The 25,408-nt window shown below is 41.0% G+C and overlaps 2 protein-coding genes across 2 annotated transcripts; both read left to right on the top strand.

The window, feature by feature from the left end:
- The first annotated feature begins 1,985 nt into the window (after window positions 1-1,985).
- On the top strand, window positions 1,986-4,290 carry LOC133024954 (mitochondrial thiamine pyrophosphate carrier-like). Its single transcript, XM_061092124.1, has 6 exons — window positions 1,986-2,117; window positions 2,616-2,771; window positions 2,860-3,030; window positions 3,583-3,763; window positions 3,863-3,993; window positions 4,075-4,290. Exons 1-6 carry the CDS (start codon window positions 1,986-1,988, stop codon window positions 4,288-4,290), a joined length of 987 nt encoding a protein of 328 aa, XP_060948107.1.
- Window positions 4,291-20,201: 15,911 nt separating this feature from the next.
- On the top strand, window positions 20,202-24,455 carry batf (basic leucine zipper transcription factor, ATF-like). Its single transcript, XM_061091892.1, has 3 exons — window positions 20,202-20,274; window positions 21,179-21,283; window positions 23,547-24,455. The coding sequence occupies exons 1-3, from the start codon at window positions 20,212-20,214 to the stop codon at window positions 23,745-23,747; spliced, it is 369 nt and encodes a 122-aa protein (XP_060947875.1). The 5' UTR covers window positions 20,202-20,211; the 3' UTR covers window positions 23,748-24,455.
- Window positions 24,456-25,408: the final 953 nt, after the last annotated feature.

Genomic DNA, 25,408 nt, shown 5'->3' with positions numbered 1-25,408 from the left:
TTACTTCAGTTTGCACCTCGACTGCTTCGAGCTGTTGAAGATAATCACATGTTTCTATCTGAAGCCCCTCCCCGTCTCCAATTACCTGAGCCTGTATGGGAAACACAAGCAACTACTGGGCCAGATGTTGATTTGGAATGACCTGAGTTTACACAACTTAGCTGCGGAATGAGCACCATAAACCAAAACTCCAGCATAGAGAGGCTGAGTGAATTTGGTCTGGACTCTGTGGATGAGAGTCATGGTGTCAGAGACTCTGTAGAAGGACAGAACACCTGCACTGTAATCCAAGTACACTCCTACTCTGGAGAACATAGTACTTGACGGTGGGATTCTGATCCAGTTGTCACGAAAGTAATATCCTTCTTGGGAACGATCTATTAACCAAGATTTATCACTTAATCCAAATCCATATTCATCTGCGTCTCCTGCTATGCTGATATTCTTGTATGTGACTGCTACACGAACGTCTCCTCTCACCTCCACCTCCCAGTAAGAACATCCAGTCAGACTCTCTTTACTCAGGACCTGACCCCATTCAGGTAATCTGTCTGTCTTCTTCTCTCGTAAAATACATTTTCTGTTTCCCTTAGATAATAACACACGTTTGGATGCTGTGTCTGGATCCAGTGTGATATTTTGTGAATATTTTAAGAAGTCAGCTCTGGTCTTGGGCTCTGGTTGTGGCAGTAAAACATCCACTTGAGACAAAATCGGTTTCTTAAGTGGACCTTGGAGTCCAGTCTTCTTTAGCTCCTCCACTAAATCAGCTAACATGGTGTTTTTCCCCAGGACAGGCCTTGGTGTGAAGGTCTGTCTACACTGAGGGCAGCTGTAGCTTCCGCTCTCACCCTCTTTGTCCCAGTGGGATTTAACACAGCTCATACAGTAGCTGTGTCCACAGCCAATAGTCACCGGATCCTTCAGTGGATCCAGACAGACCGAACAGCAGAATCTGTCACTGTCCAGTTCATTTTCTTGCTGCTCCATTTCAGCTGGTGCCAGTGACTGTAGAATAGTTTCCCTTCCTCTGGACAGTAACAGATCTCTGCTCCTCCCTCTCTCGTTCACCTCCTCTTTTTACCACGTTTAAACACACCATTGAAAAGAGCAACAGTACCTCTCCTCACCAGTGTTGCCACATGGTTTAAAGGCGGCTGCCTTTGTTGCCCGACTGTTTAAAGGCGGCTGCCTTTGTTGCTACACTGTTTTTTTAGTGCGTGTGCCTAGCGATATTTCTTCTTTGACAGGAGTACCCGACCTGGAAGTAATACCCGCGGTCCATGGCATGCGATGAGCGGCTATTTTTGTCCTGATATGTCGGATTTGTCGGATTTGAAGTTTCCGGGTCCAGATCTGTTCCTGTAGATTCTCTTACATCCAAGCCTGTGAGCTGCTTTCATGACGGACTTTCCGACGTAACATCATGTGCATTTACCTAACAGCTGTTTACTTCCCTTACATCTGTATATCTTCATTTACGTAGCACTTCTCAAAACAATGACACGTGATAATACATAAAAAATTACATAAATACAAATAATAAGTCATGAAAAAGTTGTTGAAAGAATGACAACACAAACTACCAGCTACTGACTCTGTCTGCTGTATTTCCCATATTAAGTCGTTTATCGTATCATAATACAGCAATTTGTAAGGGACCATTCTCAACAAAATGTTCTGTTGCCAGTATTTTCAATGTAATGGAATAAATCAACAGTCCCCCTGTGGTGTTGCTACTTGAACCTAAAAAGTAAAGAACTTAGAATGCTAGAGAAATCGGAATAAATTCAAATGAAATGATCCCTTGTGTTATTGAACTTAAACGCATGAAAACAGATCTTACATTAAGGTTTTTTTGTCTTCTGCACACCTGAATAATTTTGTATTTTACCGTTAAACAAAAGCTGATGGTTAATTGACCTAACACAAATGGTGAATGACTCCTGTGTGCAGTGTTGATGGGTGATTGAGGTCGTGGAGACATGTTGGGCTTCGACCCCGGGGCTAAGGGGGCAGCTCACCCCCCAGAGGAGGCAGCTCTGGCCGGGTCGGCCGCTGGGATGGTGACCCGAGCAATCATCAGCCCGTTCGATGTCCTTAAAATTAGGTTTCAGGTAATGGATGTAGCTGAGTGCTTTGATGAGAGGTAGTTAATCAACTGCTGTAGGAAGAGAGGAGTTCAGGTCATCATCCCGTGACCAGATCTCTATAAGAATGATATTTCATGTTAATAGATTACGGTAGATGATGAAACAGGTTTTCTTAAATTGTACTTACTCCAAACTTCTAAACCACTCATGTACAAGTAAAAAATGAAGTGCAGCTCAAAACTTTGACGAAAAAAAAGGCAACACTGTTTAATATATTTAATCTTCACCTATGGAAATCAGTTATTGTTTGCTCTAAATGTCTAAACTTAGCTTGTGAATAAAAATCCAAAGCTGTTTTGAAAATAGGGGCAGTCAGATATGTTGCTAATGATGCATTTATTTGGACTGTTAATCAAAGTTGAGGTTTTCGCTGATATATCAGCTTTGTATTAAAACCTTCAGAAAGGTCTAATGTTGTGTTGACGATCCTGTGCGTTCATCCGTGTTTCTCTCCATCACCAGCTGCAGATTGAGAGTTTGTCCTCCCAGAGGCCGAAGGGAAAGTACTGGGGATTGTTTCAGGCGTCGCGCTGCATTCACTCGGAGGAGGGTCTCTCTGCCTTCTGGAAGGGCCACGTCCCGGCGCAGACACTCTCAATCTGCTTCGGGGCTGTGCAGGTGGAGCCTGTCGACTGCACGCTCACACAAAACCATTCTTATAAAGCCATCGCTTATATTCATGCATCTGTGTCTCCGTGCTTTGCAGTTCGCCAGCTTTCAGCTCCTGACTGAGGCAGTTCACAAGTCGACGGCGTATGACAGCCAAACAGCAGGAGTTCTCTTTGTGTGTGGCGGCCTGGCTGCCTGCTCTGCCACAGTGGTCTGCCAACCTCTGGACATACTGCGCACACGCTTTGCAGCTCAGGGAGAACCCAAGGTGGGATCAGTTTTACTGTAGCTGTCAGGGAGTATCTATGATGGTAGTCAAGATTTTATTAGGGCAACAGGGTTCGTCCCTCTGTTCGTTTCAATGGAAAACTGCCCAAACTGAACTGAAATGCAGTAAATTTGTTTTAAAGGAGACGTATAACAATCATCTTCAGGTTTATTATTTTAATCTGGGTTATTACTTGAGTTTACATGCTCTTATGTTCATTAGATCAATTTCACATAAAAATGCTTCAACTCTTCTTTTCAGCCTGTCTGAAACACTCGGTTTTAGCTCCTGTCTCTTTAAGGCCCTCCCTCCTGATTGGCCAGCTGGCCCGCTCTGTTGTAGTTATTCAACCACTTCCAGCGTTTGTAGGAAATGTTGCTTTACCCTGTGAGAGTGGCAATGAATTGGGATGGTTGTGACAGTGGATTGTGCTCAGAGTCACCTGCTTAGTCCTTCTTAGCAAAAGTTTAAAATTAAACAGACAAATTATTTTTAACTGGTTATCCCACGGATCTATTTCCTGCTGCTGTGATATCTGGATTGTCTTGTCAGGTGTACAGGAACATGCGACACGCCGTGTCCACAATGTGTCGCTCAGAGGGAGTTCTGACTTTTTACCGCGGCCTTTCTCCAACCCTGATGGCAGTGTTTCCTTATGCCGGGCTGCAGTTCTTTTTCTACAACGTCTTTAAAAATCTCTTGGCTCCGCTGGCCAAATCTGGGAACTCTGGAGGTCAGTGGAGCTCAGAATTCTACGGCCTGCAGATAAGAGCCCACACATGCAGCGTCTACAGCTCCAGGTACTTTGACTTATTTATGTCCTTCTTTCCAGGGAGCCTGACGAGTCTGGTCAGCGGTGGCGGAGCCGGAATGATCAGCAAAGCCATCACTTACCCGTTTGACCTCATCAAGAAGAGGCTGCAGGTGGGGGGCTTCGAAGCAGCCAGACTTCACTTTGGACAGGTGAGCTCTTCTACCACATGTTGCACGTTTTAACATGTTTCAAGTTCACATTCTATTGCCTCATGTGTCTCTTACATGCAGGTGCGGAGTTACAGCGGTGTGGTGGACTGCATGGTGCAAATAGCCAAAGAGGAGGGCGTGCACGGCTTCTTTAAAGGCCTCTCCCCGAGCCTCCTGAAGGCTGCACTCTCGACAGGCTTCACCTTTTTCTGGTATGAATTGTTCCTCAATGTCGTGCGTGACCTCAGGCGGAGGCGGAGAACAGACGACCTCACCAAAGACCTTGAGGAAAGATGATCGAGTTGAAAATGTAACCAGGACAGAATTCACGCACATCACTAACGCACTTCCTGTATGCCTTGCCCTTTGCAGTGAGATATAACTGGTTAACTTTATAACTTTTCAAAATAAAAGCTCAATACTTCCACTTTGAAATGCCAGGTGGTTTGCTCTGTGGTTTCAATTTTATTTTGTGGACCAATAAAACATACTTTGTTCGTTCTTGAGCAGAATAAAAGAGAGACACGTCAGAAGAGACAGTTGCAGGTGAGCGTGCTTTTGTCCTGTAGTGATCAGGTTCAATGGACTGTTCTGAGGGTTAAGGTTAGAGTTAGTTTAGGTTAGAGTTAAGGTTGGGTTACGCATTAAATAGTGTTAGTTAAGGTTTGGTTTAGGGGCAGTCAAGTGCATTATGTCAATGAGTGTCCTCATGAAAACAGCAAACTTCATCAGACCCAAGAAACAAAACCAAGTTCAACTTGTAATGGTAAGAAAGTGGTATTAAACACAAAACCAGATTAGTACACTTGAGGCCTACATTCCATGTGATTCCACATAATTCAAATCATTCAGTATCAATAAACAGATTAAGAAAGAGAATTACATTTAAGAGCAGCTCTATATCAGCTGATCTTTACAGTGTTTGTATATGTTTCCCGTGGGAACATTTACCTATTGTGCATCACTCCTGTGCATTTCTGGTGTCTGAGGGTAAGTTTTGTTGGGAGATGCTGTGCCGATGTGGTGTCGTTTTCTATGAAAAATGTATATTTCAAGACGTAAGACTTAGTAGATGTTGGTCCAGATGTTATAACTGTGTTGTCCACGTCGTTTTGTATTATTTTGATGAAGTTGTATATATGTTTAAGTGATGCAGTTCTTTGGCGCGATTTACAACAGTGGTGGACTGTTGATCGCCTATTTCCCTGTCTTAAGTTTGGAACTTTTATATGTTTAGGAGCTGATGTGCGGGCCATAAAATACCGGAAGGACATTAATGGTTTCATATTGTCCTTACCGGTATGTTTTTCATTTGTAGTTTATCATTAATAGCTCAGTGGCGTTTCTACATAAGGGGCACTGCCCCACCAGATCCAGATGGCGCTGTTGTGCAGAAAGCTCAATACATCTGAACTTTGTGGCAAAATATATTTTATTTTATATGCAAAGTAGCGTGAATGTGTGTGTGACTAAACTTGACTCACAAGCATTATAGTCTTGTTTTGGAGTAATTTGATTCCTGTGTGTTTCTGTCTGTGCTTGCTCTGTGAAATGCTGCTCTCCGCTGTCCCTCTCTGCTCTGTTGGGCAACGTCGCAAGCTTAAGACTGTTGCCATGAAAACACCAATGAGCGTGAAACACACAGGCCAAAGTTAACATTGGGAGATGGGGCCCTTTCAAATGTGCCCCACGAAATCTGCCTAGCAACTCGACTCGAATAATGCGAAACACGACTCCAGCTCCTAGCCTGTTGCCTGCTCGGCTTCCCCTGAGCTAACAGGCTATCCCCCGTCAGTGAATCAACCTGAGTCTGTGGAGAGGTTTCACTCACATATCGGATGAATAATACAGTTTGATGTTCGGCTTGTTTTCCTGACAGAGAAGCTAAAGACGTCTGTGCTCCCGTTTCTGTGGTAAGTCAAGTTTAGTATTGTATTTATGTGTTAGTAGTTATGAGCAGGTATTAGTGTCTCTGTACCTGGCTTGTTAGTTTAGCTCCGCTAGCCTGCAGGCAAGAGACCAGCAATAATGGCGATGCTAACAGGACCATACAGAGTTATTGACCCAACATGAATCGACGTGATCCGGTCCACCAAGCAGAGAGAAGCGTTAGAGTTTATTAGGATGAGTGTGTTTGGAGAATAAGCTCCACCACGTAAGATATCTAATGGTATGAACGAGGGGAAGCTGCAAACCTACAAGAGGCCTTGTCTGAACCCTGCACTCTGCTCAGCGTCATCATCACAACCCCCATGACGTCTGCAGAGTCTGAGAGGAACTTTTCAACGTTGAAAAGGATTAAGACGTTCACAAGAAACACGATGGGACAGAAGAGACTGAACGCCCACTCCATGCTTTCCATTGAAAACCCGTTCGTTCATGGACTGGTGGATTTTAACAGCGAAGGCATCGAGAGGTTTGCTCAAGCAAAGAACCGCCACGCCAACTTCCTTTTTAAGTGATCAACATTGTTGAGTCAAAACTTTTTTGTCATTTTACCTTAATGTTGTATTATAGGCAACATCTTTGTGTCGCTCAGCGCGACACAAAGATGTTGCCTATAATACAACTGTAAGTCGTGGTCTTTCATACCCTCATCCACACATCGGTTACATAAGCAGTGTGTCTCTTCGGACTTTTGTTGTAACTAGTTTACAACGGATATTGTTAGCATTATATTAGCATTAGAGCTATGTCAGTGAAGCTAATATAGCCTAGGTTTGACCTCGCATTCCAGCTAACAACACATTATCTCTTTTTTTCGGTGAAAGCTAATTGATGATGGTGTGCTTTTTTTTGGTTTAATACATTTACATTTTAATAATAATGTAAGCTATTTTATTTAGTTGATTTATCGTGACAGGTGGGTGTGTTAGGTTTGGGTTGAAAGCATGAGGGCTGCCTGCCAGATGTATTTGTTAAACTTACTCCAGTTCACCTGCTAGTCTCTTTAGATTGGAAGTAAAACTTATGTCACTACACTGTCATACTCCCTAAAGGCCGGCGCATGGTTCTGCGTTTTCAGAGACACGCAAGGACACGCAAGAGCCCTTTGCGTGCGTCACCCAATTTTTGTAACTCTATGGCAATGCTACGCAAGCCTCACATGTCTTGTAAAAAACTATTTGTTCACTGAATCTGCTCAACGACATCACCCCCCCCCCCCCCCCCCCCGCGACTCTCTCTCTCTGCGCGGACATTTTAACGTCTTTCTCGAAGCCGTTCAGAAAGCTCACCTCTACACTGTAACCTGTTGTCGACAAGGAATACGAGAAAATGGTAAATTAAAGAAAATCTGTGGTATTTAGTAAGAATACAAACAGGATCATGTACGTTCAGATTGTTATAATTGTGTTTCCTGTTGTGAGCAGTGTGTCTCGTCGGACTTTTGTTATGAATAGTTAAGAACCGGTGTTGTTAGCATGATATTAGCATTAGAGCTACTTCCGTGAAGCTAATGTAGCCCAAGCTAATTGATGATGGTGTGCTTTGTTTTGGGGTAATGCTTTTACATTTTAATAATAATATAAGCTATTTCATTTAGTTGATTTATCGTGGCAGGTGAGTGTATTGGGCTTGTGTTGAAAGCATGAGGGCTTGCTGCCAGATGTATTTGTTAACTTTACTCCAGTTCAACTGCTACAGTCTCTTTAGATTGGAAGTGCCACTTATATGTTTTTACCATGTCATACTCCCTAAGTAAATGATACACAATAAAGTACTAAAATATAATGATGTGCTAATTAACACATTAAAAATCCTCTGGTTCTCCCTTAAATTATTTTCTCCAAAAACATGATTAACAAATGCATTAGAAATGAATTTGAAACCTTTGTGTGTGTCTTTTCTTTCAGGGCAGAACAGCCGAGGAATGGCTTGAGATGGTTAAATTCCAAAAGGATTTGATATTTAGCCGTCAGTGCCAACCAGATGAGGTTTGTGTAACTCAGCATAGAGAAAACATGTAGACCATGTCTTTATTGAAACAGAAAAAAACGTGTTAACTGACTGTCCTTTCCCTCACAGGTTGAGCATCTCAGGGAATGTTATAGAACGATCTTCGTCTCTATCCCACCCCACCAGGCGCAGCAGCTCCTAAGGGAAAACATGGAATTTGAGAAGAAGCTGGAAGAGCAACAGGGAAAAAACCGAACCATCGAAGACTTCAAAGATATCCTCAAGGTATTAATCAGGAAACTAGAACCTGACACATATTCAGTAGCCGGAAGGATTTGGGTTCATGATGGTTTGAGAAAAGTGATGAAAATATGGACACACTCTGTTTTTTATTCATAATTTAAAAAAATTGTTCCATAAATACCTTTACATGTCCTTGGAGTGAATACGTGAGTTTTTCTTGTTTTCTAAGTTAACAAGTCATTTTGTTTTTGTTTTCAGAACGATCCAGACAATTCTTACAAGTGGTTCAACTACTTGCACTTCTTGGAGAGGAAGCATCACCCAAATGCCAGGGCAGCATATGGGGAAGCCATCGCCCTCATACCCCTCTTCCAGGAGGAGACACATTTGAGGACATATGTCGCCTCTCTAGTTTGGATCATGTTTGCGGAATTTGAAGGTGGCAGAGATGGATAAGGAGAAGGTCGCATGTCACTTCCCAGGAATTCTCCCAATATCAATGGACGACAGGGTAAGAATACAATGCCAAATTAAATGCAGCAAAGTGTTGATTGTTCATGGTTCTGTACTTTTGGCTGTTTTTCACTCCAAATACTCGAAAATGTTATTTTCTGAGATTGAGCTACAGTCTTACAAAATGTTCCAGTAAAACATAGTTAGAAGATGAACAATGGACTTGTTGATTAACAGATCTTTTTATTCTCATGTGTCAAAGAAAAACAATTATCTGGCTCCAGCTGCTCTTTTTTTCTTTGGGTTTATATTATTTTAAACTAAATACTAAAGAATTTCAGTTTTTATATTTTATACACAAATTGAAATATTACCGCAGTTTAACAAGCCACAGATTAAAAGTTGAAAGTGACTTGCAACCAGTCACGGGTTTTGATCATTATCTCTCCCTCATTTCCCACCAGATGGATACACGTTGGGAGGAGAAGTACAGATACATCTACCCAGAGGAAGAAATACTGGCTCCGAGCAGGCCTTCTCTGCGCAGGAGGAGGGGCCAGGAAATGGCAAAAAACTAAAATCGTTATCTTTAATCTAATTTCACAGGTTACAGAGTTTTAGCATTAGCATTATTAATATTGTTGTTTATTTTGAGGAATTAAATTAAATGTTTCCTGACAATGTGTTTTGTTCAATTATCATATAATTATATATAATATTATTCTAGTTTTATATTCAATGTGGCCATGTTACCATTTCTGCCTCGCTGATGTATAATAAGTTGTCTTGCATGTGTTTATGTCCATTCAAATAATAAACCAGTTCTTGAGACCAGTACAGATGTTTAACATGTCAGATTCCCATCACTCACTGTCACTTCCTCCCTTGTTTCACTTTCATACACTGATGATGTGCACGTCCACGCCGTCTTCCTTGCATTAGAGATGTGATCATTTGAATCAGACTTACCTCTACACAGGAGGAGGGGCCAGGAACTGAAAGAAACCTAATCTTATTAGTTTTAGCATTAATGAAAGCTATTTTGAAGAGGGTTCTGTGAGGAGTGTTGTGGTTGAGAGGTGACGGGAAATAAATGGGTATTATGTCCCCGAGTTGATGACCCTCTCGTGTCTTCTTTCGGCTGAGGCCTGATTCAATACAACAACTAAACGCTCGGTTACATTGGTGGCAGCGGTGGGATTCTGCCCACTCAAAGCCCATCGCAAGATAAGTGCACTGTGAAGACGAATGAAGCAGCTCATAAAGTTTTAGCAAGTTAGCTAATGTAAGCCACAGCTTAAGGCCAATTTATGCCTCTCCGTTTCTTCTATTACGGACAGATAAGACCGCCCTATCCGTCGTGAAACGCCCTCTCCGAATGCTTCGTACAGCTTTTCGTACACGTCTGATTTTTCTAACTATCCGTCTTCATGCTGGAGACCCGACGGACCGCTCTTGGCTGTGATTGGTCCGCGAACGACATCATTTCCGTATGACGCCATTTCCGTATTTCCGGACCTCAAACTTCCTGTTTACTTCCTGTTTACTTCCATGTAGCATCAAACCCAAACACAACTATGATTCTACGATTAATGTGACGTGTGTGTTAAGCCAGCGGAGTTGTCCGGCTGACGGTGGCTCGTTAGAGCACTGAGGGCATGTGTGCACGGTCACAGACGGTTATAACGAGCTTTCAAAACGGCGCTAGCAGGCTAGGCTAGCGGGCTAGGCTAGCCACCATGCTAACTGCGGTGGTAACAGTGCAAGAACCCGCCGTCACGACTTTAATTCCACTTCTATCATGACACTGTTTCTATAATACCGTCAGGTTAGAAGCAAACACTGGATAGTAGTAGTTAGTGTCGGGAGTCCCTGCTGACTGTGTGTGGAAGCTGGGGGGAGCTAGGTCCAAGTAGCTTCTAGCTACATGTAGCCTCAAGCAGATTCAAGCTGTGGAATCAGCAACACAGTTCGGAAACAAGACCGGTTCAGTGTGTGGGACGCAAGCTAACATGTCAACAGAGACACGTGGACTTCTTCTTCCCAAATGGGGTAGGCCTCTCTGAGCTCGTCTTCCATTGCGCCACCTATGGGTTTGGCGGTGAATTTTTTCCGGACGTAGACTGACGGAGAAGTAAAAATCAAAAAGAGTCTTTGCCCCCTGCTGAGAACTCTCCGAGAAACGGACACGTAGTAGTATATAAGAGCCTTAACCGATGTATTGCTAGTAACCTCGTCTCTAAAGTAAACGGTCCGTTAGTTCTGATGTTCGATGAAATCATGAACCAGACAAGCAAAACCAAGCAGCTAGACCTGCATGTACGTTTCTGGGACGTCTATGGTCGTGAAATAGGTCTTAAATTCTATTCAAAGTGGTCTTAAAAAGGTCTTAAATTTCACTTGTTGAAACCTGCAGGAACCCTGAAGTATATGCAGCAGAAATAAGCAAACTAGTCCAAGAAGCATTCCCAGGCTATGGGGATGTAGCTCAAAGAGAGTGAAAGTTCTGCAGATTTTGCCCTGATGAGTGTGGGGCAAACAGTCACCAAGCTAGTTTTGTAAACAATGTTTGACAATTAACTTTATGAATTTTTAGCTTTAGCTAAGGGCTAGCTTGCTTGCCCTTGTAAAAAAATTTATAGTTTTAAAAGTGAAAAGCAATTTGGTCTGATTTCTTTTTGAGAAAGCGCAGAATACAACTTGGAACCATTGTTTTTTTTCCATGAAATTAAATTAAAAACACAGAAACTCGGAGAAACAAACTGAAAATAAAATCAAAAACTGAACGTTTCGACCCTCTTGGGTCTTCTTCAGGTTTTAGGCACGTGAAAAAGCAAGATATTTCTATCTGAGCTATGAGGTCCTTCCACTACAACGTTCAGAGCAAGAGTGATTGAGGAGACTGAGGGGCGGGCTCCTCTATTTATAAGCTGCCTCTCACAGACTCCTCCCCCTTGACTATTCCACTGTGATCCTTTAATTCTATAAGTGAATAAAAATAAACTTATATATATATATATATTTTCATTCATGATACTGTGTATCTATGAATATATTATATTTTATTGGACTTAAGTGAAATATGTATTTATTGATATTCTATTTAAAATAAAATTGTGACTTGCGACTTTAAACGAATTTCGGATCGATAAACTGTGATTGTTTTAACTCACATATCAAATTATATGTTATTCATTTTTCAGATGTCTACATCCAATTATTGTTTTTGTAATAAATCGTCTTGTTATTACTACTTTGTGACGTCTACGAATTGTCATTTTTTTTATTACTGAACTGTGACTTGCTAATTCAAGCGAATTTTGTATAGATAAACTGTGATTGTTTTAACTTACATATCAAATAACATTATTTAATTCCTTAGCAGGGTATATGCAGCAATCCTGAGATTAAATTCAATACTTTTCAAGACCCTTCTAATATTTTTCAAGACCCCAGCGCCACTAGGAGCTGTAACCGATTACAACTACATATAGTGGATACCATCTGGATGCTGGATCATGATCTTGCTGGCTGCTGACCAGAGACTATGATGCAGCAGGACTGCTTGACATATAGTATTGAAGTTATCCTTCAAAATGTTAACCCTCATCAATGCTGCTAAAAACTTTAATTCCGATGATGTTTTCCTACACTGCGCTGAGCCTGCTCGAGCCCCGTCCCCGCTTGAACGCCAGGTATTTTTTTGTTGCGTTGTCGTGAGGACTAGAATAAGTGAATTCACAAACTCTTAACAACTTTTGACAAATATGCTATTCACATCAAGAAAACAACACATATGTTAGCTATTTTATTTAGTGGCTTTATTGTGGAAGGTTGATGTGTAGTTCCTGTATTAAGCAAGGTGTTGGTTGGGACTCTTGTTTTGAAGGGGGGTTCTAACGGAAAGGGGTGTTATCGAGAGAGAAGTGCGAAGGAAAATAAACGGGTGCGATCTCCCGATTAAATAACCATCTCTCGTGTCATTTTTCGGCTGAAGCCTGACAGTATAAGAGGAAAAAACCATCGGCTAGACAGTCTTGAATTCGAAAAAGATTCAAGACTTTTTAATACTTTTCAAGGGTCTTGATTTTCCCTAAATTTATATATCACCTTTTAATACTTTTAAAGACCCCGCGGATACCCTGCTTAGTGTTTATTTGAGTTGTCTACATCCATGTCTTCTTTTTGTGATCCATCTTGTTATTACTACTTTGTAACATCCACAAATTGTCTTTTTTTTAATAGTTTTTTTCTTGTTCTTGTGAGTACATCAATACATATACGCGTGTATTTATTCTTTTTGTTCAGTGTAATTCACTGGTCATTTGAAGTGTACTTCAGAGTGATGGAAGCATTGTGTGTTTTCAATATATTAACAAATTCATCAAACTCCTCGTTGGAGTGGGTCCAAATCCCCTAAATGTCATCTAAATATCAAAAATAATGGAGTGGCCTTTTGGGGCATTTTGCCAGGGCTTTTTCTTTCCATTCTGCCATGAAAATATTGGCAAAACAAATTGTCCATTAAACTCAAAATCATTTTTGGTGAGATTGATTTCCAATAATTGTAATAGCGCCTGATCCGGCCTTTTGATGTTAGGATATTTTCTCATTATGTTTTTCACAGCCAATAGTCCCGCTTTGGTATCAATATTGGTATATAAGCTGTCTATATCCATGGTGAAGACTAATGAATTTGGAGGGATTTGTAGGTTTTGATATGTATCTTTAATATATGATGGGTGTTCTATTGACAATGGATTGAGATGTTGTTTGGTACGTTTCACTTCCACAGTCAGATATCTGTCTATTTATATATTTATTCTTCTGTAAATCATTTAAAATGCTGTGACGGACAGGTATGGTTTTTAAATATATGGGTTCGTTAAGGTTTTTGTATTATGTAGTATTCTTTAATTGCCCATGGGCCTCCATAACATATCGATCTCTTCCTAATATTACAACAACACTCCCCTTATCAGCAGGTTTAATAACAATGTTTTTATTATGACTTAGTTGTCTAATTGCTTTTACTTTGTCATTTGATGGATTACTCTTTTCCCTGTGACTTTTAAAAAAATATGTTTTGAGTGTCATTATCTTTTTGAATTAAAAATTAACTTAACTTGGTGGTACTTTGTCAGGTGGTGGCCTCCAAACCGAAGGGGCCATGAATGGCAGAAACTCTTTATGTTGTGATCCTTGAAAATATGCCGCCAACTTTATCTTCCTATGATACTGTAATGGACTGAGTTTATGCTTATTTTTTGTATTGACTTATTTTCAGTTAAGACACCGTGTTAAAGGAGTATTGAGATGTCCTTAGGGTCAGTGAACAGGTCGGGGTAGGGCATGTGACAGTTCTGGACCAATGGCTGTGGGGTTGTGTGGGATGACAGTCTCTCATTGGCTGGTTTTGTTGGGGGGTCAGGGGTGAATGAGGAAAGGGAGTGACGAAGACGGTTTGGTCATGGAAATTTGGTTTAAAGTTATTTAAAAGTCATGGAAATCCATTGGTCAAAATGTGTATGAACCCTGTGATTTATAAAAGGGTAAGTTCAGAAATGATAGCCGAGTAAGTGTTTAGGCTCTCCCTTTGTTCAGGTAAATTGGTCTGAAGTTCAGAGGTGACGATGAACTAGGCCGCAGCTAGCTTCCAAAATAGGATCATTGATTTTAGGAACTACCAAAAATACCTGAAATCGACTATGGTTTTCTTAGCGGACGTCATGGCCTGTCAGAGACTTATTCTTTTGATATATGCATAATGCTTATATGTTTATCTGCGTATACATATAACATTACATTGCGATTAAAAATGAGTGCATTCAACATCTATGAGGGGCTCAGTATCTTGCTCTTGGACACTTTGGCATGAAGATTGTAACACTGAGGATTGAACCACAAACCACTGGTCGGAGGACGACCACTCTACACACGTATAGATATTATATTCATATAATTGAATGCTTCCAGAATAACAAAACACATTACCTGCTAGAATTTGTTTCCGATGGGAATCAGGGATTGTTACACAGGAGACAGGAGCCTCGATCCCATAGCTGGAGATGGGACTACAGCTCCCATAATCCTTCCGGAGTGACACCAGGAAGTACTGAAACACGAGCTAAATCTGGCAACTTTCCAAATCCTCTTGTCGACTTTTTTTGTCAACACTTTTCCTTGTGTTATTGAACAATTTCCTGTTGTTTCGGAGACTCTGACGTGAAAGCACGCATCGTTCTGCAGTTAGGCTACTGTCCTCCACGAGCAGCCGGCAGCACCCACTCCTCTCTACAGTTATACTTATGTCCTACAGGGGGAGACAAACTATAAATATACAGATTAAACAGCTTCCTGTTGAGTTAATCACGAACACACTCTTCTATTCACCTCTATCGGTGTCAGTGATGATATTGTGCCAGTCTCATTGTATGTACATGTCTGGCACTAACTGCAGTCAGCTATGAGCTGTGTGATCTCTGTAATGTTGACGATAATGTCCACTGAGTAGTTTACCTGATCACCCACGTGACCATGTGAACTACTTTTAGTTTGTAGAAAGTCCGAGTGAACTGTAAACTTCTAACACAAAACATCAACAATCAAACAAAAATCTGGAGCAGACTGAATAGAGATCAAACTCTGGCATTAGATGTATCACTAACAAAGTCTTAGGTAATAAAATCTGCATTTTATTAAGAAAATACTACGGTGTTTCTTCAATTACAAGTTTTCTGTCCATTGTGGATTTAAAGGAATTTAAAAACCCGCAGGACCATTGATAATTTGACTTCACATGTTCACATCAGTGACTCAATCTTAGAGAGTGAATGATTATTTCACTGTTGTTTTTTTCTTTTACAACAAAATATTCCTTACTGGATTTGGCATAAGGTTCTTTGTTGTTCAATAAATATTAGTAAATGTTAGTTGGGTGGCTATGTTATCACCAGTGGCTTGTTATGCCCCCAATCAGTAGTTTAAATCTTATTTTGACAGGTTAAAGAGTTTTAGAATATCATAATTAATATTATTGTTTGTTTCTAAGTAAATGTTTCCTCTGACAATGTGTTTTTTATTATCACATAAAAACTTGTTATTATTTCATGTATTAGTGTCATGTATCAGTGTGTCTGTGTGTTTATGTGTTCGTGTTGTGTAATGTACAAAGTCAGTTGAAGAACAAATTATCCTCAGTTGATGAATGTGATTGAAAATATCCTGGAGTTGAACGACTGATCCATAAACATGTATTTTGATTGTTTTATTTGTTTGTAGTTGTGACTCTTGTTCACCTTGATTTCATTTTAAAGTTACATCAGCGTTTTATCAGAACAAACAAGATGAATCTGCTGATCTATGATCACATTGGATCAATACCATGATGTCTCTTTATCAGCAGTTTTATTACTGATTCCTGACAAAAGCCTCAACAGCTCTACACCACTAGAGGCCACCGCAGTGCTCCTTGATGTCGTGACGTCAGTCCCATTCAAACCATTCAAACTTCTGTGAGTGTGTGATCTCCTCGTCGGGTGCGGTGGCGTGCGCCTGTAATCCCAGCTCCCGGGAGTCTGAGGCTGGAGGATCGTTTGAGCTCAGGAGCTCTGAGCTGCAGCGGACTGTGTCGAGCGGGTGTCCGCACTAAGTTCGGTATCGATATGGTTCTCCTGGGGGAGCCCGGGACCTCCAGGTCGCCTAAGGAGGGGTGCATCGGCCCAGGCCGGACACGGAGCAGGTCAAAGCCCCCGTGCCGCTCAGTAGTGGGATCGCGCCTGTGAATAGACGCTGTAGTGCAGCTTGAGTAATACAGCGAGACCCAGTCTTTTTATACTCAGTACAACAACGTCTCTCTACACTTATATAAACTTTTATTTGTGCTTTGTTAATAATATTTAATCTGATTCAATGTGGCCATGTTATCATTTCTACATCGCTGATTTAAACATAAGTTGTCTTGTGTGTGTTTATGTCCATTCCAATAATGAACCAGTGCTCGAGACCAGTACAGATGTTTAACATGTCTAACATAACATGTTTAACATTTATTGCTCTCCATGCATGTTGTATTTATTGCGTCTTTATGTTCTATGTTCATTGTTTGCACCAATTACCAGAGCAAATTCCTTGTATGTGTGAACGTACTTGGCAATAAAATACTTCTGATTCTGATTCTGATGTCAGATTCCCATCACTCACTGTCACTTCCTCCCTTGTTTCACTTTCATACACTGATGATGTGCACGTCCACGCCGTCTTCCTTGCATTAGAGATGTGATCATTTGAATCAGACTTACTGAATCTTGTGTTAATTGCAATAGCTGATGCGATCAGAGAATTTAAATATATTATCCATGGTTTTCTTTCCATCATGATCTAGAATAGGATATATTTACAGCTGATATTATCAGACCATCAGAAACAATGCCTGTAGCATCTAATGATTATTAGATTCAGCTGATACTGGTCAAGAATAAGTTTAAAAAGTCCTCCAATAGTTCAGTTGTATATAAAATGTTAGAAAAAACCTCAAATCAACATAATACTGATGATGTGAAAACAGAAGTCAGATTCTTACTGGACTTTACACTTCTACCATGACTCATTGATGGCCTTTGTTTAGAGGTGAAACGCACGATACATGTGTCACTGTTGGTGTTTGTACGAGCATCAGCTTCTTCACTGTCCCTCATTAATTTATTGGAAAACTCCCACTTTCATTTCCAAGAGAGAAGCCCTCACTGTTATCTATCCAAACAAATGAGACTTCAAGGGTTTTTCCAAGTAAACGACACCTGAAGACGAAGCCTGACAGCAATACAATTGATTAAAGATCAGTTAGCGATTGTCACTTTTACTGAATGTTCTTCAGGATGTACGTTTGATCTGTATTTTCTTTGATGACAAACTATCAAGCCTGTCAGTGCTCCTGAGAGATGAGTTTATCCCCAGAATTAAAGTGATGAAGAGAGTTAAAAAGCTGATATGATGGAATAGATCCCAAACATGGCTGTATTTTAATGAAATAAACAAAATGACAGACAAATAAAACATCTTTGAAATCATTGCAGCATTTGATGGACTTTATGGATCAATAAGAATAGAAATCAAGCATCTGAGCACCCCACTGCCTTGAAGTCACTTAAACGTACAGTATGTAACTTTGAACGATAGGTGTCTCTCAAGCCCGAGTTCGATGACGTTGTGAAGCAGCGTGGGATCATGGGAGTCGTTGTTTTCACAACTATTGCCGATGAAAATCCACCTGACACAGTGCAAGGTGAAAATCATGGATGAGGTGATGTATTCAAGTTTTATTCAGGTTACGCAGCGAATGATAATAATGAAAAGAAATAATAGTAAACTATGCAAACAGTGAAACAAAGGTTCAGCCGAAAACTGTGGAGACGGACAAAGCCACGGATAAAGTTGATTTTACGCAATTCCCAGGCGAACAAAATTGAGCGTCCCTTTTACTTGAAAAAAATTTGGTTTCTTTGGGTTTGTACATTGTTGGTAACATTTGGAATAATGCATGTACAAAAATCAACCAAATATATTCATATGTCTAGTTGTTTTTAATCATATTAATAAAGAACTGTTACATATTATATCTCTCAGGTTAAGAAAACTCGAAACAAACTGGGACACCTTAAGTCAAAGCCCTACTCTTGTCTTTTTGTTTCCTGCAGCTCTATTTTTGTCCTCTATTGTGTCTGCGCCCTGGTTAAAGCAGAATTTGACTAATCAGCTTTGCTCTTCATTCTGTCTTTTTTCTTTTTACAGACTCAACTCTTTTGGATGGCATTAAATGCCAAGTATTAGAAATGTCTGCCCTTGCCCAAGTGCTTCAAAATGCCTGTGATGGTAGAAAGAACATGTTTTTGTGTGGGAGGACTGTTCTGCCAAGCAAAGCTGTTTTGGTCCTGATTTTCATTTTTTTATTTTTCTCACAAGAAAATCGAGTTCTTGCACCACCAAATGCCACCTCGTGATGGGGGCAAACAAGAATATCATACACAAGTAAAGGGCAGAGCAGCTTTAGAGTCGCTGTGCGTCGATTTTTACATGGATTTCCTGGATTTTGAAGTATCAGTATGAAACCCACAACAAAAACTCCTTGAACATTTCTCTCCTACACAACTGTGTATATTCAGTGAATATTTAACGTCCTCAGACTGTACATTTTCTGCAAGTTTCCCCATGATTGAAGAGAGTCATTTACTGTAGAGTGAAAGTCAATGAGGGACCTCTACAGGTGGGCTTTTGGGGAGCCCCTTGAGCATTTCCTCAACACCCAGGCCTGCCTTACCTTTTGCAGCTGCTATACAATATACTGCTTACAAGCAAGGGAGCGTGGGCCACTTCTGGAAATTACCATGAAACGTGTTAAAAAGTTCACAACGCAGTCGTCCGTGTGGAACACAGGGATGCACCGTCTCTGGAGGATTTAGTTGAAACATGACATCATATGTGGCTGCTCAAAAAGAGGAAGAGGGGATGCCCGCGATGCCCATCAAACACACAGGTTGACTTCCATTCATTAAATACAACCTCACCAAAACCTGATCCTTGAACCTTCCCATGATCAATTCATGCCAAACCTTGACCTAACCATAGTTCATACCTTAGCCGAACCTTCACCAGGACATCTGATTTTAAGTTTTGCCTTCAAATCAAAAAAGGCTATGTCCTCACTTTCTCACAAGTATGTAAGTACCAAAACACAAACACACAAGGTCAAGAGAAGAGGACACACTGGATGGTGGTGGGGCACATTGATGTTGCTTGCCAACCGCTAATGGACTTAACAAAGACGAACACACACACACACACAAAGATACAGAAGTTAAGTTTTGCCTTAGTTTTACCATTGATTTTAAGAAAGGCATGTCCCCCCTTTGTTAGTTCTATACATTGGTCCTCACAAATGTACATAAGCAAAGGTACACACACATATACGTTAAAAAGGCATTACAATACGGTACATATATTGATTTATAGAAACGTAATTTCCGTTTGGGTTCTTCTCGTTCTTCTTCAATGGATGAGAACTTATAACTTTATTTGCTCTGGTGATATCCACCCCTATTGATTTGTGTCGTTACTTAATGCCTCAATATGTTATTTTTGTGGAGTTTACACGATTTCATTATGCATGCTTTAACTTTCCACCAGCCATGTGACTTCCAGTCTAATGCAACTTACCCAGATTATTACCAGAAACCACATCAGATATAGCTAATGGGGCTAGTCTCACAGTGTATGTGTGTGTCATCAGAGAGAGAGAGAGAGAGAGAGAGAGAGAGAGAGAGAGAGAGAGAGAGAGAGTGAAAGAGAGAGAGAGAGAGAGAGAGAGAGAGAGAGAGAGAGAGAGAGAAAGAGAAAGAGGAGGAGTAACAGAAAGGGAAAAGAAAAGAGGGAAGGAGTGTCAATTCTCATAGGTGGTAAACTTAAAGTTCTTCTCAGCAACTTGTGCTGCTACACAGACTCTCTCTCTCTCTCTCTCTCTGTCTCTCTCACGCTCTCTCTCTCTCTCTTACACACACACAAACCACACACACTCAAAAACACAAAGCAGAAGTGGACGGAGTCACACAGTTTCAGTCGCTGCGGTCGGCTATGGCTCACGGCTCTGACAGCAATGACACAAGTTACAAGTCCCCTTCACCTGGAAGCAGGCCGGTAAGAGAGCTTTTCAAATTTACTTTGTGACTTGGTTTTCTCCTATTTTCACTAACACATGTGTTTATGTCAAACAGTTAATGCTTTGTAAACAACATTTTATTTTTAATTTCTAACAAATCCTGTGAATTAAACATCTAAATCTTCGATTGGACGCAGTTGATTTTGTGTATATTTGCTGGGCAGCAACACGACCTATCAAAGAGACACTAGCTCATGTCCTCGCTGGCTCATTTCACAGCTTCTCTGGGTGTTTCACATGCACACATGGGCTGGAGGCATGACTCGCCTCAAGAGTAGGCTTTTAGTGAATCGCAGAATTCATCACTGTTGTAAGTAGGAGGTATCCTTTGTCTTTGCACGTTCTTCACTCTGTGACTGATATGAGAGGAACAGGCAGTGTGTCATGTATGTTTTCTGTGCATGTGAGGTATACCCATCTCCCTGAGGGCTGTGCAGATTCACACGTGCCAGCACACTGTTACTCATCTTCTTGCCTAAGAGCATTCTGGAAATAAAACCACGAAAAGCTATTATTTCACATGTTATAAGTTGGTGTGTCGATAGAGCAAAGTCCCAGACGCATCAGTTGTTTTTTAAATTTGAAGCAATGCTCAGAACATGGCAGATTATTGGCGGATAAATGATGTGCAAGTGACTCAGAGTTTTTCGAGTGGATTAGTTATTACGATACCAAGAAGATCGATGGTTCAGGACCTGAAACAGGGTGAACGTTACACATAACCGATGACTCAAGGCACTCCCTGTCCCAGCCCTTCACATTAGCTGCATGTAAAACACATCATCTGTCAAACTGTCATTACACTAACGCTGTCCCCCCCACTCACTTGAGTGTCTGATGCTACTGCACACACGTTAACTGACAGCGCTTGTGTTTCGTCAGAACTCCTCAGACAACGTGAAGAAGGTGATGCGGAGGGAGAAGAACAGGATCGCTGCTCAGAAGAGCAGGATGAGGCAAACTCAGAAAGCCGACAGCCTACATCTGGTGAGGAGAGATTCACACTCACTCACACACACACACCCCGAAAACAGTTTCACACTGACCTCTGCTTCTCAAAGAATTAGTCAGAGAGACAAAAGCCAGGACGGCAGTGAGATCATGTGAGATTAAATGTAAAAACACAGTTTATTAATAAAGTACTGCCCAGTGTTTTGAAGTATAAATAAGGCGTCTGTGCTTTGAGGATTATTCATGGCGCAATCTAAATTTATAGCGTTAAAAGCTCCTATTCTGCAGGCATTTTTATCTAATTCAAGTAACAAATCATATTATTTATATAAACATGCAATTATCAATTTTGTATAGCGGCAAATCACAACATACTCTCAAGACACTTTACATAAAACTATCAAGACCTTACGAAATCACAGAGAAACCCAATGGTGCCCACAACGAGGTGGGAAAGAGTTTTTGTGTATAATGTTGAGGTAAACAGTGATGTTAGTGCAGCATGGAGGTCACGCCAAATCAGTTTCCAACCCATCTCCACGATATATTGACCTAAACAAACAGTGCTCTGTGCTTTAAAGCGACCAGGAATGGATTTGTACTATATTTACAAAATTCTATACCTGACCATGTGGCGATGTGTCACGGCTTCTGTCAGGCCCGCACACTTGGACGCTGCTCTGCATGTTTGCAGAAGCCTCGGGAATAAATTAGCACGTGTGGGCAGTCGCTCCCTGTTGCAGCAGCGTCCAGCACCAGAGAGGGTGTACAGTTCTGCTGATTCTGATGACAGGAGCGTGTTCGGGGGGTAGCCTCTTTGCGCGTCACCCCTCGTCTGTTGTTTCAGCTCGTACTTGCTGGACTTGGGATGAGATGAAACTTCAAAAAGAGTATTGCTCTACCTCCAACTGTATGGATGTGCAGGTGTCTCTCAACGCTGCACACTTCCCTACCAAAACTCCAGTTATCTAACCTTTGCTGCAGGTCTATGAACTCAACATTTTCTCTGGCAATTTAAAATTTTTTAAAAATTCTTTACCTGTGACTGCTGTGAATATCAGCCCGTATTGCAACACTCTGACCACACATTAACCCGCTTTGTGACTTCCTTGTTGAAGGAAACACGATTTGTGCTTGTGTCTCCGTGATGCTTTCAGAGCAGCGGTTTCTCTGAACTTTATCAGATGAACTGAAAAGATTTTTAAGAAAAACCAAACTGTCTCTTCATCTAGTCCAACTGATCTGAATATCTGAGAATCTTTCCACTGACGAACGCTGCGTGTGTATTACCGATCTCTTTAACTCTGGTGGCAGTCGCTGAGAAAAACGGGGGGACCGCAGATCACATTCTGTGGTTGCTTTCATCGTCTCTGTAGATAAACAGGAAAGTTTCCCTCTTTGTGACACAGTGGCCTATTTCCTGTTTCTTCAGTAGTATTTTCTTCTCTACTTTGTAAATGAGCTTGAAATTGAGTGTGGGCAGGAGGATAGAAAGAGGTAGTCACTTCTTGTAAAGCGCTGATAGCAGTGGGCTGTGTTTGGCCAAGTGACGCAGGAACAGGGGTTTGCCCAAAGGTTCTGTGACAGTAAGGACCTACAGCTCGGTATTATGATCTCTTGCCCACGATGTGATGACCTTTATATTAACCGAGTGGAAGATTTTCCCCTTGTTCTTCCCACACACCCACACACACACACACGCACACACACACACAAAAGCTTTTATCAACTAGTGACGTGGAGTGTGTCCTAGTTTGTTATCTCAAATTAGATGATCAGTAAGAAAGCTTGATTCAGGAACTGTACTTACATCATCCAAAATGTTTGAATTTTTTAGAATTGCTGCTTTGAGGTGCACATGGTTGATTATTTCAAGTTTCTGGTTGAGTCTATGTTCATACTTTCATGTCAAAGAAGAATTTTATTTGACTAATTAGCATCATCATTTTCATACTTTTTTTGGTGCTTTAACTAATTTCCACCTTTGGTTTTCATTGATCTCATTATGTGAAGAAACATGAGATCAATATAAAAGTTAAATATATTAAAGCAACACTATGTTACTGTGACTGAGCAACAGTGCCCTCTGCAGCCAAACACGGTGATTAATTCTGTGTCCAAGCCATTAAACTGTGACTGCATGGTCGCCAACTGAAATACAATTGAATTATAGATTTTACCCGTACTTTCCCGCATTCTTGAACCAGACGAACTGCCTCTTTAACAAATTGTGAAACATGAAAAACACCAGCATCATATCATCTGATCTGACAATTCTGATCACCCTGTGTGTCTCAAGGAGAGCGAGAACCTGGAGAAGGAGAACGCCGCCCTGAGGAAGGAGGTGAAGCAGCTGACCGAGGAGGCCAAGTACCTGTCGTCTGTTCTGAGCAGCCACGAGCCTTTGTGCACCGGCCTGGCCCCTCAGACCCCGGACCTCCTCTACCCTCCTCACCACAGCAGCTACCACCAACCGCACATCGCCGTACCACACTACTAGCACTGACCCTCCCCCCCCAAAACTGCCCTGTAAGACGGCCAAGCCAGCATACAGACGACTGACCTCAAAGGAGAGAGACTGAGAAAAGACGTGTCTCTAGATGCTAACCATTGTTCAAAACTGATGAAGGAGTAACGTGACGGGCTGATGAGTCAGACAAACAATAACAGTATTCAACCCAAACTGTAACATGCAGTATTCAAAACTATTTATTTTGCTTCTACACGTTATTCTGCTTTCCTCTGACTGCTGTGATCTGTGACCTTAAATGACTTGATGGTGAGAATTATCAGCCAGTATATGTTTACATTGGAGCAAAATTACCAACTTACTGAAAGTTCAGGTGACTTAGTCAATACATTGTTTTTTGTAAAGTGCTTGTTTATAAGCATATGTCATAGAAGACCTTTGTCATCCTGCCATGTTCAGATTTCCATGTGTTATTTTGTTGTTTTTGTGTGTAAATGTAGATGCTCAGGAGCTTTTCGCGACAGATTTGATTGTGGACAAACAGAATGTAACATGTACGATCCTATAAATAGGCTTAGATGCACCAAAAAGATATAACTGGCTGTAAAGAACGGGCATTTAACGGGTTGACCTGTGTACTTTTGTGAGGAGACCCAGCAGATATATTTATTAAATGTGATGCCTTTTAGGTGATCTTTTCTGACACTGTTTTTTCATGACACCCAAAAAAGAAAATAATGTTTGCATCTGTTTGGAAATATATATGTAAAAAAAAAAAAAAAACACAAGTAGCCCTTTGTTGCAGGAGAGATCAATTTTAATGTAAAAAAAAAAAGGGAAATAAACCAATGCAATCTTGCTTTAAAGGTTCAGTGTGTAGAATTTAATGACATCTACTGGTGAAGTTGCATGTTGCAGTTGAACACCCCTCATCTCCCCCTGCCCTTCCAAACATGAAAGATAACCTGTGGCAGCCTTCAGTTGTCATAAAAACTCAAAAGGTGTTTAGTTTGTCTGGTTTGGACGACTGTAAAAAACATGGTGGCCTCCGTAGAGAGGACCCGCTCCTATAAATATAAAGTATTTAAATATTAAGCCCCACACTACAGCAAAAAAACTACAACAATTTGTACAATTTAGATGAAACACACTATCGAAAACATCACTAGGATTATTTTATATTCAATTTCTTCCAATAGAGCCCTGTCACCTAAATCTTACTCTCTGAACCTTTGAAACATTTTAAAAACCTTTATTTACGTGGGCCCTGGGAGCTCAACGTGCTGCGATGTAAGAAAATACATGCAAACAGAAAAAAACAACTAACAATCCTCATCAATATCTCCCATGAAAACACTTCTGTTGTGTTGTGAGTATTTGCAGTGTACTATTTATTTTCTATTTGCCATGCATGTGTTATCAAATTGATGACATTTGCATGTGTTATCTTAAGTTGCAGAGTGTTCGACTCCCAGGGCAACAATATTTACAAGAATGGATGAAGCTCGGAAAAGATACAAATAAAAAAAACAACACCTCCGAGTTCCGGCACCCTGGCCTTCATCAGGGAAACGAAACGGAAGTAAAGGAAGGAGGAGGCCTGGGCGGTATCAGGAGGTGACGGCTGTAGGCTCATCATCACGACAGACAGAGCCGGTGACTGAAATGAGAGGAAATAGCCACAATTAGAA

This window comes from Limanda limanda, chromosome 18, assembly GCF_963576545.1.
Source record: "Limanda limanda chromosome 18, fLimLim1.1, whole genome shotgun sequence".
NCBI classification, from domain to species: Eukaryota; Metazoa; Chordata; class Actinopteri; order Pleuronectiformes; family Pleuronectidae; genus Limanda; species Limanda limanda.
The sequence above is the reverse complement of the archived record's forward strand: the minus strand, read 5'-3'. Positions and strand labels throughout refer to the sequence as shown.